General features: G+C 43.8%; 2 protein-coding genes across 5 annotated transcripts; one reads left to right on the top strand and one right to left on the bottom strand.

Annotated features, from left to right (window-relative positions):
- Positions 1–592: 592 nt before the first annotated feature.
- LOC139339045 (histone-binding protein N1/N2-like) lies at positions 593–4,258 on the bottom strand. 4 transcript variants are annotated; one of them, XM_070974480.1, is made up of 14 exons: positions 4,123–4,258; positions 3,889–3,999; positions 3,554–3,634; positions 3,306–3,412; positions 2,840–3,199; positions 2,659–2,744; positions 2,494–2,570; positions 2,334–2,407; positions 2,044–2,232; positions 1,768–1,931; positions 1,303–1,374; positions 1,108–1,200; positions 900–1,019; positions 593–814 (listed from the first exon to the last, which is right to left on the bottom strand). In XM_070974480.1, the coding sequence occupies exons 2-13, from the start codon at positions 3,987–3,989 to the stop codon at positions 918–920; spliced, it is 1,506 nt and encodes a 501-aa protein (XP_070830581.1). In that variant the 5' UTR covers positions 3,990–3,999; positions 4,123–4,258; the 3' UTR covers positions 593–814; positions 900–917. The 4 variants fall into 4 exon arrangements, with proteins under 4 accessions (XP_070830581.1, XP_070830580.1, XP_070830577.1 ...); XM_070974479.1 differs by having other exon boundaries at positions 593–1,019; XM_070974476.1 differs by lacking the exon at positions 593–814 and having other exon boundaries at positions 854–1,019; positions 1,759–1,931.
- Positions 4,259–7,674: 3,416 nt separating this feature from the next.
- On the top strand, positions 7,675–10,856 carry prdx1 (peroxiredoxin 1). Its single transcript, XM_070974714.1, has 6 exons — positions 7,675–7,724; positions 8,980–9,121; positions 9,278–9,431; positions 9,519–9,641; positions 9,784–9,914; positions 10,371–10,856. The coding sequence occupies exons 2-6, from the start codon at positions 9,016–9,018 to the stop codon at positions 10,451–10,453; spliced, it is 597 nt and encodes a 198-aa protein (XP_070830815.1). The 5' UTR covers positions 7,675–7,724; positions 8,980–9,015; the 3' UTR covers positions 10,454–10,856.
- Positions 10,857–11,032: the final 176 nt, after the last annotated feature.

Here is an 11,032-nt window from a genome sequence, read left to right on the forward strand (position 1 = left end):
CTTTCACTCTGAGAAGTCAAGATGATGTCTGCTGTGTGAGTTTAGGTCTATTGAAATGATTTTTTTCTTTTTTAATTTCTGGCCAGTTAGAGTGTGTCTCAGTTATGTGTTGTTTTGCTGACATGAGCATACTTTTGATTCTAAATGATCGACCCCATTCTGTTCAACATGCACAAAAAAATGCTTTTCCAATGTCCCACTTGACACAGCAACTATGGGAATGTTCAACTAGTATCAGACACATCACTGTAACAGATCCTGCCATGACTTAACATCGTTTGTGTTGAAGTGTCCTGCCCATGAATGCTTATGAAGATTTTAAGAATGACAAACAACTGAAGCAAAAGTTTCTTGAATTGGCCTTTTCCACAGCTGAAAAGCACAGGTGCAATCAAAGGCTACTCTCTGTTCAAATGTTAGTTACATAGTTTTCAGCTGTGGTTTTCCTGCTGTAACAAGTCAAATGTCTTGTGAATGAGGCCTATTAGCTCGACTAAGTCAACTCAGTGTGATGCTTCTAAGTTGCAGTCGTATTCCTCATGGCAGAAATCTGACACGAGGCAACAGACACACTGAAAGCAGACTGTGTTTTATCAAACAATCTTTATTGAACTTCATAGGTTTACATGTGGGAATGAACAGTCACATTACAACAGGCATCAAAAAAGACGCACATATTTACAACGGCAAACAAGTGCAGCAACAGTAAGAGCTCGGCGTGTCGGTGAATCTCTTCATGGGTGGAGACAAACGCATGGAGGGGGTCCAGCCTCAGAACAGTTGGAGTCAACAGCAGAAAGCAGGTGAGCTGACCCTGCACACCATAAGCACAGTCCTGATTAGACTAATGGTTTGTTCAGGTGGGCGGCGTGATGACCTCAGCAAACAGCATGTCTCACCTCTCGACTTCCGTTCTGTTAAGTGTCTCCGTTGGCTTTGTGAACGCCGTTAGTCTGACTGGCATCCTGCTTCACCTTCTTCACCACGCCCTCCTTCACTGGACTCTCATCCGGTTTCCTCTGAAACACAGACAGGTTCATTCAAACGTGACTGTCACTCTACTCGCCATCATCAGGCTGTGAGGAACCCACGGTGTGGCTGCCTCACCTTCTTCCTGACCAGGTGGGAGATGTCAGAGACTGCAGCGGTGGAGGCGTGTCCGTTGGTGGAACTGACTGCTTTGGTTGGTGTGCCGTTAGCCTGCGTAGAGAACAAACCACGAATCATCAGCGCTCGGAAAAAGATGTCAGACGAATCAGCAGCATGTTTTCACCACGCACACACACGCAGAGTGCAGCCTACCTTTGAACTGGCTGAGGAGTCGCCGTTCTGCACAGTGGACCCAGGGAACGCAGAGGAAGTGGAGCCTCCGTCCTGACAGGTTCAAGACATGACGTCAGCATCAAGTTTTTACACAGCGGACCTTTAGACGGCAGCTTCACCCTCCTGCCTGGACTCCTCCAGGTGAGATGAAGCATTTGATGGTGGTGTAGCACTGACGTATATAAAAGTTTCTTGTGATAAGACTCAAATGTGGTCATCAGTGTGTTCAGTAGAGCAGAATGTAAAGTCAGTATCACCACTTTCACACTCAGACTGTTTGTTGGCTCTGACCTGAACCTGATGACACCAGAGCGGCAAAGAAAACCGGAGCTACTTATTACATTATTTTTTTTTGAAACAGTGTACTCCTCACTATGGAGTAAGCTGCTGAGCGTTCTGTAGGTAACAGCGACATCACAAACCATGTACAAGTACACCCTTCACCTCCTGAGCAGCAGCAGCAGCGCTCGCCGTTTTCAGCCCCTCCATGGCGTCCTCCACCTTCTCCTGGATCTCTGGCAGCAGAGCCTTCAGCTCCTCCATCTCCTTCCTCTCGTCAGGTACAGCCTCTGGGTCGTTGGCCTTGTCCAGCACCTCCTGCAGTTTGTCTGTCCGGCAGAGTGGACACAGAACACTTCAAAGACGTGTCCTCTGTTGAAAAGTGGCTGATAAAGGGACAGAAATGTGACTGAAGTGCCGCCGCAGGCCGACCCCGCATACCCAGCCTGTTCTTTATGACGGTACTGGAGCTCTTCAGCTCCTCGATGGCCTGGCTGTACTGGAGATTTAAGCTGTAGGTCAGGCCGAGCTGGTAGTGAGTCTCAGCGAGCAGGCGGCTGTCTGGGTCCAGGTGCTTCACCTGCAGCTTCAGACACTCCTGGAAATCCTCCAGCGCCTGTGTGTAATTTCCTGGAAGAGAGGCAGCAATTCCAAATCATACGTCCCTGGTAAAGAGTCGAGCTAGCAGAAACTGATGTTCCAGATAAGCGAACCAAAAACTTTGTTCGCACCTGATTCCGCAGAAACTTCACCCAGTTTCAGGTGAGTCTGAGCTGCCATGAGTTGCTTCTCCTCTGTCTCGTTCCTTCATTAAAATTAAAATCGGTTAACGTGGAAGCCGGAGCTCAGTGACGATCAAACTCCTCACAGTCATGGCGGTGCTTCCATTACCTTTTAAAGATGACTTTAGCTACTTCCAACATCTCCCAGGCCAGCTGCAGGTTGCCCACCTCCTCATCCTCGCTGTCCTACAGACACATGAACGCAGATGTAAAAAAAAAAAATCACACATTCACAGCTCATTCTGAGGTCACCTCGAGTCGACTGGACAGGTACCTTGTCAGCAGTGCCGTCTCCTTCGCCTTGCTCTTCTGCATCGTCCTCCATTTCTGCGTCACCTTCATCATCCTCTTGTTCCTCATCTGAAACATCAGTAATGTGTTAAGACAAATTGGGTGACATGCCATTACAAGCATCAGAAAGCCATCAGATTGGACAGAGGAAAAAAAAAGGTTACCTTGTGCATCCTCTTCCTTATCTCCTGATTCCTTCTCGTCCTCTTCCTTGTCTCCTGATTCCTTCTCGTCCTCTTCCTTGTCTCCTGATTCCTTCTTTTCCTCCTTGCCGTTTTCTGTCTTGTCTTCACCTTCAGTCTTACTTCCGTTGACGTCGCTCTTCTGCTCATCCTTCTCTTCCTTCACCGTGTTCTGTCGCTCATCACCAGCCTCCACCTTTTCCACGTCACCGCTCTTCTCTTCAGCTTTGCTCTGCTTCCCTTCGACCTCCTCTGCATCTTCACCTTTTTTCTCTGCATCTTCACTTTTCTTCTCCGCCATGGCGTCGTACACCTGAACCCGCAGCTCGTCTCTGGTCTTCTCTGTTGACGGTGGAGAGGACAGTTAGGAAACAGCACAAACACAAGACCCACATCGAAAGATGGAATCGACTCGCTTTAAAAATCATATCTGATATTATTTCCTCACCATCAATGTTTTCAGTGCTGTCAACTTTGGAGTCCTTGACATTTTGCTCATCCTCGTCTTCCTCTGGCACTCCTTCCAGAGCGTTACCCAGGACCGAGTTCTCCATCCTACGACAGATACGTCAGTTCATTTCCCAAATACAAAACCACCAACACCACAGAGCACAATCCAGAAGGAGACCTGGCTGTACTCCTACTATTACATCTGTTAAACAATGACTGATGGGGAGGAGGCGGGTTCAGCGTTACCGTGCCAAATCCAGCAGAGCTTTCCCACACCAGAAGAAAGCCTCTCCACACTCATCTGCTGTGTCCCCATACTTTTTAGCTCTGAAATGATAAGGGGGGGGGGGGATCTTTTTTAACATCAGATTATCATCAGCATGAAAGCACACATGACTGTTTTTAACACACATGCAAAAGACATCGTCACACAGTACCAATCATTTGCATCACTGCCTCTTACAGTCAAAAACTCCCATATAAGTCAGTCAGGTCAAGTTATAATATATAAGAAATATACACTTTATTCTTCTATATGCGCGCGCGTGCATGTCGCCTCAGCAGCGACATCGTTAACTCACAGCAGGCTGCAGGCCTCCTGCAGGGCGCTCACCGCCTCCACCACCTTCCCCATCACCAGGTGCTTCTTGCCCGTGCCGATTAGCTTGTTGGCTTCCTCCATGTTGGCTACACTGAACAAAAAGTAAACAATTTTTAGAAACGTTATCAACCAAAAGCCGAACCCACACACCCGTTCCGTCCGTAAGTCTTTGTGAAGGCTAACGTCCTGCGTGTACTTTACGTTAACTAATTACCTTCCTCGACCTTGAAACCACGGGTGAAACGTTTAAAGCAGAGTCTGGAGGTCCGTGTCTCAAGTCGTCTCTTTCAGCGCTCAGACTCACTGCTCTGTTGTTTCAATTTGGCGCGAAATATTCCTGCCCCTTCCGGTCGACTTCCGGATTCGTGAACCAGCGCGGGAGAATTCTTAAAGGCATAGAACGAACGGAGCATTTAGATGAGTGTGAGCGCTCCCATTGCCACAACTCCGACTACTACTACTACTACAACTACTACTACTGCTGCTGCTGCTGCTGCTGCTGCTACTATGACTGCTGCCACTGCTACCTTGGAGACCTGGAGTATTCAAAATTAAATGAATGTAACAGTATGAAATACTCTTTACACTGAATAAATACACAAGAATGCCACAAAAAGTCAAATAACACAAAAATTAAATCTAAATTAATGCGAAATGTTATTTATTCTGCTTCTTTTCACAATAGCAGAATTTTTTATTAGAGGTTTTTATTTTACTTCAGTGTTTTTAATTATCATTATTATTATTATTCACATTGTCTAGACAAACAGGCCTGAATGGGCAGACGAGCAATAATCTGTTATTGTGAAAAGAAGCAAGAGGCAGGATGAAATAGCTTTTCATACTAATTTTTTTTAATTTAATACTGTTATTGTGAGTATCCATAACTACCACTACTGAATGTAACAGTTTTATGTATTCACTATAGAAAAACTTATAAAAGATACTGATAAAAATTAGGTGTGGTAATGTATATGTGTGTATGTGTGTGTTTCACTCTGTATGTACACACAGGTACTGCTGTCATGTCCTGCTGTGAGGAACATGGGTTGTCCAGCTCCCCTCAGAGTCCCTCCTGCTGACTCCACCATGTCGCCACCTTGTCAAGACAAGTCTGGACCGGCATCCAATCAGCCTCACACTGAGACAATGCTACTCAACTCCCCTCACACCATCATTATTGGAGACAAGGCTTCAACAACTATGATTTTCCCCGTAAAATCTACCAACAACACACCATGGCTCGTTGAGTTCACCATTTATTCAATCAGAAGCAAATGGTTTGAATGGGGATTTATTAAGTGGGGATTTATTGAAGGTCAAAGCTAGGAGGACAGTGGGGTATCTGTATCTTAAATGAATAGTTTGACCTTTTCAACTTAGATGAGAAGACTGATACGACCCTGAGTGGTATCAATCTCCTCATCTAATTATCATCAAGAAAGCGAATGAGAAGATTTCCCAAATTCTCAGAATATTCCTTTAATGGAATTCCATGAAACAGAGACAACACAAACACATTCAATTAGAAAACATTTTGATTCAATTTTTCTTTTCTTGTCAAAATTTCCATTTCTTCCAAATGTTTTAAAGCACCTTGTGGTATCCTTTGAGATCTGTCGCCTCCACTTGGTGGATGTGTTGGGGCTGATAACCAATACAACCACGATGAAACCCCCACAGACCAGTGACGCACTATACAGCCATTAAACGTATTTGTATACCCTCACATGAATGCTCTTGGGGAAACAGCTAAAAGAGAACACAGGACTGCATTAATTCACCAGCACTTCCATCCACAATGGTATCCATTTAACAGATCTATTTTGATAAATCAAACTGCTGAATGTGACCAGGATGATGGACACACAAGTGTCCTCAAACGTCCAGTTGCTTTGGAATCAGCAATGGAGCAGATGCACTAATTATGTGCATATTGTGAAACAGGAGATGAACACAGGGCAGTGTTTGATCACTCACCCACCACAGTGCTTCTAACAGGAGGTTATTGTGTGGCCCCCTCTTATCTGGTCCTTGATGCGGTGACCATGGCAACGGCATACAGAGATGTCGCTCTGTGACAGCAGAGAAAAGAGACATGATGGAGGGGCTGTTTGAGCATAACAGCCTCTGTCTGTCCAGTTATACTCAAGTGAACTAATATAATCTGACAGTGCAGACTTCATATAAATCACAAAACATGTAGAGCTTAATTTCCTGAAATAAACCTGTGAGCAGACATTAGATTTTTTGTTAGGGTATTAGGGTCATTAAAGGTTAAAAAAGCGATGATTCAGTCGATCAACCATCAACTGCTTTAATTTACCATCTGAAAAAAAGTACAATCTAAAATACACTGTGACCTACACTGTGTGGCACTGTGAAACCAGCTCACTTCCCTTTCATTGTTTTTTCTCTTCTTGTAGTGGAATCATTGTTACCCACAAAAGTCTTGTTGTTCCACGTACAGCACATTAGGCTCAGGTGTGTCAGAGCCTTTTTGTTCAATAATCTGAGTTCACTCTGGTCAGAGAAAATCAGGGAACAACAGATGTAAAGTTGGGTGGAAATGCACATAATTTTGCATTGGACTTGGGAATCAGGACAGATGATAAGACTAAAAGAAGGGTCTCAACATCCGGCATGTGGAGTGAGCAGATATGATAACACCTCTCAACCTTAGATGACATAACCAGTCAACAGGATCAAACCTCCAGGGCCCAGGAAACGGTTGCTCACTGTAAGTCAACATAAGTAAAGTGGTATTTGTACAACCAGCATAATATTAACAGGCAGACATTAAAAACTCAAGTTAAACAAGTTGGTTGTACCTTAAAAATGCAATTAGCAAAATACATTTTTATCCATAACAGACTTTTTTAACAGGGAGTAAAATGTCAGTTTAAGTTCCTTTTGCATTACAGCAACAGCTGCCAGTAAGGCAATGCATAGATAAGAGATGCCATGTCTCAGCCAAGTCATTCAGTAAATATAGACACAGTCAGGAGGAAATGAGAATGAAAAATGCCTTGTGCAGCCCACAGAATAAGTACAACATGTTGCAACAGTTCAGTGCCTCGTCCACTACGCCCCGCTGTAAATGCAAAATAGTTTGAGGGTAAGTGACGATCCAGGAAACGTGGAGGAAATTGGCCGGCAGTCTTACAGAGCTTTAGTAGAATAAAGAATATTTATTACTAATTGCCTCAGTCTATAATTAATATAAGGATATCGACTGTTCAAGCTATTTTTATGGTTGAAAGCTAATATGGTATGTGCTGTTTCTATTGTTTTTAGGAAAAGCTGTGTCTGTTCTACATGCGTGGACATGTTCGACCCAGTGATGTGAAAGTGTTGTTTCATGTCTGATCATGATGACAATGGAATGGCTTCACATCCTAAATCATATGATGAAGCCTCATGATTCTGTGACCCCTGAATGTCAAGTGAAGTGGATGAAACACAGGAGTCAAAGATGTTCCACAGGGATTATTAAATATAACTGTGAAACTTTGAAAGGGAAGTTTGAGGAATATTTCCTGCAGGGCTCTTCTCCTCACCCTGTACTGCACTGTTTGATTTGGTTTCACAAGAGCAGAAAAGGTTCCCAGGAAGGCGACAGGGAAAATTGCAAAGTCATGCTGTGTAGTGGGATTGTTGAGCCTGGAGGACAGGACTGAGGTGGGCCGAAGTCACGCTCTGAACGTCCTCTCGCGAGAAGTGAGCCCGGGTATAAATTCTCCGATCGACTCAATCGGCTGCTGTAGTCCCGTCTCTGTTCTGTCTGTCTCTGCGGGTGGTGTGATCAAAACTGAGGTACGTATTACAAAATCCATTCAATTATGTTCCTCTCATTGTGTGTAACAGGTTAAAGTTGTTCTTATTTCTTTAAAGTGTGCAGTTAGGTTTTATTTATTTATTTATTTATTTATTTTTTAGCTCCGTGGTTGTCGCTGAAGCGTTCAACAAGTGTTTTTTTTTTTCACCAGATGAAAACTTGACAGGGCTTTTAGAAGTAGGAGAGAGTTGAGGAAAAGGTTAATTCCTTCATAGTTTGTGTTCGCCAGTATCGACATTTTTGGTGCTTCATTTCGCGTTAGCTCCGAAAATCCCAAAACGCGCTCTGGCTTCATAGTTTTACTCTTACCAGAGAACTCAGGTGGCTGTTCCTGCAAAGATACCTGGCATTTATGTCAAGAAAGAAACTTCAAAAAATACCGGTAAATATCCATATGCGGAAACAATAGAGAATCTGAAGAGAGAAGAGGAAATGATGAATAGTTTCGCTCTGTTTCCAGTTTTCGCCATCAGGTAAAGTCCCGGTGCTGAGGTTCAGTCACTGTCAAGACCTGCGTCTCAGATCAGTCTGCGGACTCAATGTGGACTTTAACATGTATTCCTTGATATCAAAATAACTTTTCTATTATTACATCATTCTATTTTCCTACATCCGTTTACCACAAGTTTTTGTATAGTTCTGTAAGACTGGCTCCATGTTTTATACATTTGCTTCACCTTCAGGGCTGCAGTGAACGTTTAAGTATCAGAGTTTACTGATTAAAGTCTACAGATGGTTTTCTCTGGCAAACAGTCAGAAACCCAAAAACTAAAATCAGTTTACTGTCATAGAAGACAAAACACAGCAGCAAATCCTCACATCAGAGAAGCTGGATCAAGGTTGTGTTTAGTATCATTTGCTTCATCAGTTACCTCAAAGATCAGTCCACTATGAAAATAGTTGCTCATTGATGTTTTCGGCTTGGTAAACATTTCATGGTGCCAGCTTCTCAAATGTGAGGATTTACTGCTGTTTCAGACAAAACAAGTACTCCATTCATGGAGATGATAATGAGCAGATCAGGTGAAGATCAGAGAAAAAAATAATTGGTTGCAGCCCTGAAATGCATCGTGATTACGCAAGAGACTGAATCATTGGACAGCTGGGTTGAGGATGAACAATATGATTTCCTTGTCCTGTAAATGAGGAACGGTTATGGTTCAGCCACGATGTCACACTCAACACAACACAAAGAAATGTACAGTTGTGATTTTGGGATTGTGTCATCCACAGACAGTTCACGTACTCTGCAATCTGGTCAGACTGAAGATGGCTGCAGGCAAAGCACATATTGGGAAGCTGGCCCCAGACTTTACAGCCAAAGCGGTGATGCCAGGCGGACAATTCAAGGACCTGAAGCTGTCAGACTACAGAGGTATACCTCAACCTGTGTTGGAGGTTGCTTTGATGACTGTTCTCTTCACCGCTTTGTGATCCCTCAATATGTTCATTTACACTTCTAAAGACTGAATGAATTGCTGGGTTGTCACATGACAGATGGCCTTATTTGTTTTCTTCTCCTTTGGTGAAGGGAAATACGTCGTCTTCTTCTTCTATCCCCTGGACTTCACCTTCGTGTGCCCAACTGAGATCATCGCTTTCAGTGATGCTGCCGAAGATTTCAGGAAGATCGGCTGTGAGGTCATCGGCGCCTCCGTCGACTCGCACTTCTCCCATTTCGCATGGTAGTTTTAAGGTTTTGTATTTTGAGCATGTGTGGGTTCACTCTCGCAAACTCCTCACTTTTTCTTTTTTGGTTTGCGTCTTCAAAGGACCAACACACCTCGTAAGCAGGGTGGTCTGGGTTCCATGAAGATCCCCCTGGTGTCTGACGTACGACGCACCATCTCTACAGATTATGGCGTCCTAAAGGAGGATGAGGGTATTGCCTACAGGTGGGTTCAACAATGTGGAGTTTGGCTGTTTCAGTGTGCTTCAGTAAAGATTAGAAAAAGTGAAGCAAGTTGATGTTGCATTTGCTTTCAGAGGGAGACACACACACCTTTTTAACTTACCTGATCTGGCTCTCCATTTCAGGGGTCTGTTCATCATTGACGACAAGGGCGTCCTGAGACAGATCACCATCAACGACCTCCCAGTCGGACGTAGTGTTGAGGAGACCCTGCGCCTGGTCCAAGCCTTTCAGTTCACTGACAAGCACGGAGAAGGTGAGACACTGCTGGATCATACTGCAGATGTTTAGCACTTGAATGTACGTGCTGTGCAGCTGGTCCAAGTCACTTGAGTTTATTAAACTGCTGCGAAAAGATTTCAGGATTTCTTGGAATGTGCTTCGCTGTGAGGGATATCATTGCTCTCATCAAGCTCTCCTTGACCCAGATATGTTTGTGTTGATCATTGAACTGTTGCGCATCTCATCACCACACATGAATTCAAAGTTGCTATTGGCTGTTTGGGAAGACAGGGCAAAGAGCATAAAGACTCAAATTCAAAGCTGAAACTCTTATCAGTGCTAAGGTTTAGATTAACTTTGCAACAAGTTGAGGTATGATTATAGACTTAAAGGAGGGCAATAAATTGAGCATGTTGTGTCTTATGTTAGCACAAGTCTGAACTGTTTGATCTACTGGGCAAGGACTCACTACAGGCTTATCACGTTTCAGTGTGCCCAGCTGGCTGGAAACCAGGAAGTGACACCATCAAGCCTGACGTCCAGAAGAGTAAAGAATTCTTCTCCAAGCATTAATAAGTCGGAGGCCGGAGTCTGCGGGAGATCTCAATTTGAGATTACATTTCCAGAGAACAATATTTTAGTCCGCTGCTGTGCCTGTGGAGTGGTTAGGAGGCAGTTTCTGTAGTCAACATGCTGCGTGTGTTCTGTTGTCTGTAGAGTAAATAGTGCACTTCTGACCAAAGTATGTAGCTGTAATTATGCTGTGGTGGCGCATGTTTAATGTCTGTCTGTTCCTTCATGTCATTCCTTACCACTGTTAGATGCAAAGGACCATGTAAGTGTTTTTTATTGGAATGAAGCCACACACATGCCTCTGTTATGTTTTTGTTTTTTTTACAGTGAACAACACATGTTCTTAATGTCAAAATAAAGAATAAAAGCAACACGCTCCTAAAGGGACATATTTACTTCAACCATCCCGGATGAGATGTTTGTGTGTGTATGGGGGTCATCACACATTATCTTATTCTTTGTTAGTGGTGTTAGTTGCATCAGGTCGCAGGTGATTTTACTTCATTTGTGTGATTAGGCCTCACCTCAAACTTCATGGGTGTAAGTAGACAGTTTGACAGACATCTTCCTTACCTTTTT

Source organism: Chaetodon trifascialis, chromosome 11, assembly GCF_039877785.1.
Source record: "Chaetodon trifascialis isolate fChaTrf1 chromosome 11, fChaTrf1.hap1, whole genome shotgun sequence".
Taxonomy (NCBI): Eukaryota; Metazoa; Chordata; class Actinopteri; order Chaetodontiformes; family Chaetodontidae; genus Chaetodon; species Chaetodon trifascialis.

Coding starts and splice junctions, on each gene's coding strand:
- LOC139339045 (XM_070974476.1), bottom strand. CDS start 3,989: ATGGAGGAAGCCAACAAGCTAATCGGCACGGGCAAGAAGCACCTGGTG. Junction 2,745..2,839: donor TAAGGAAGAGGATGCACAAG/GTAACCTTTTTT, acceptor CTGATGTTTCAG/ATGAGGAACAAGAGGATGAT. Junction 1,020..1,107: donor CCCACCTGGTCAGGAAGAAG/GTGAGGCAGCCA, acceptor TCTGTGTTTCAG/AGGAAACCGGATGAGAGTCC.
- prdx1 (XM_070974714.1), top strand. CDS start 9,016: ATGGCTGCAGGCAAAGCACATATTGGGAAGCTGGCCCCAGACTTTACA. Junction 9,642..9,783: donor GATGAGGGTATTGCCTACAG/GTGGGTTCAACA, acceptor TCTCCATTTCAG/GGGTCTGTTCATCATTGACG. Junction 9,915..10,370: donor CACTGACAAGCACGGAGAAG/GTGAGACACTGC, acceptor ATCACGTTTCAG/TGTGCCCAGCTGGCTGGAAA.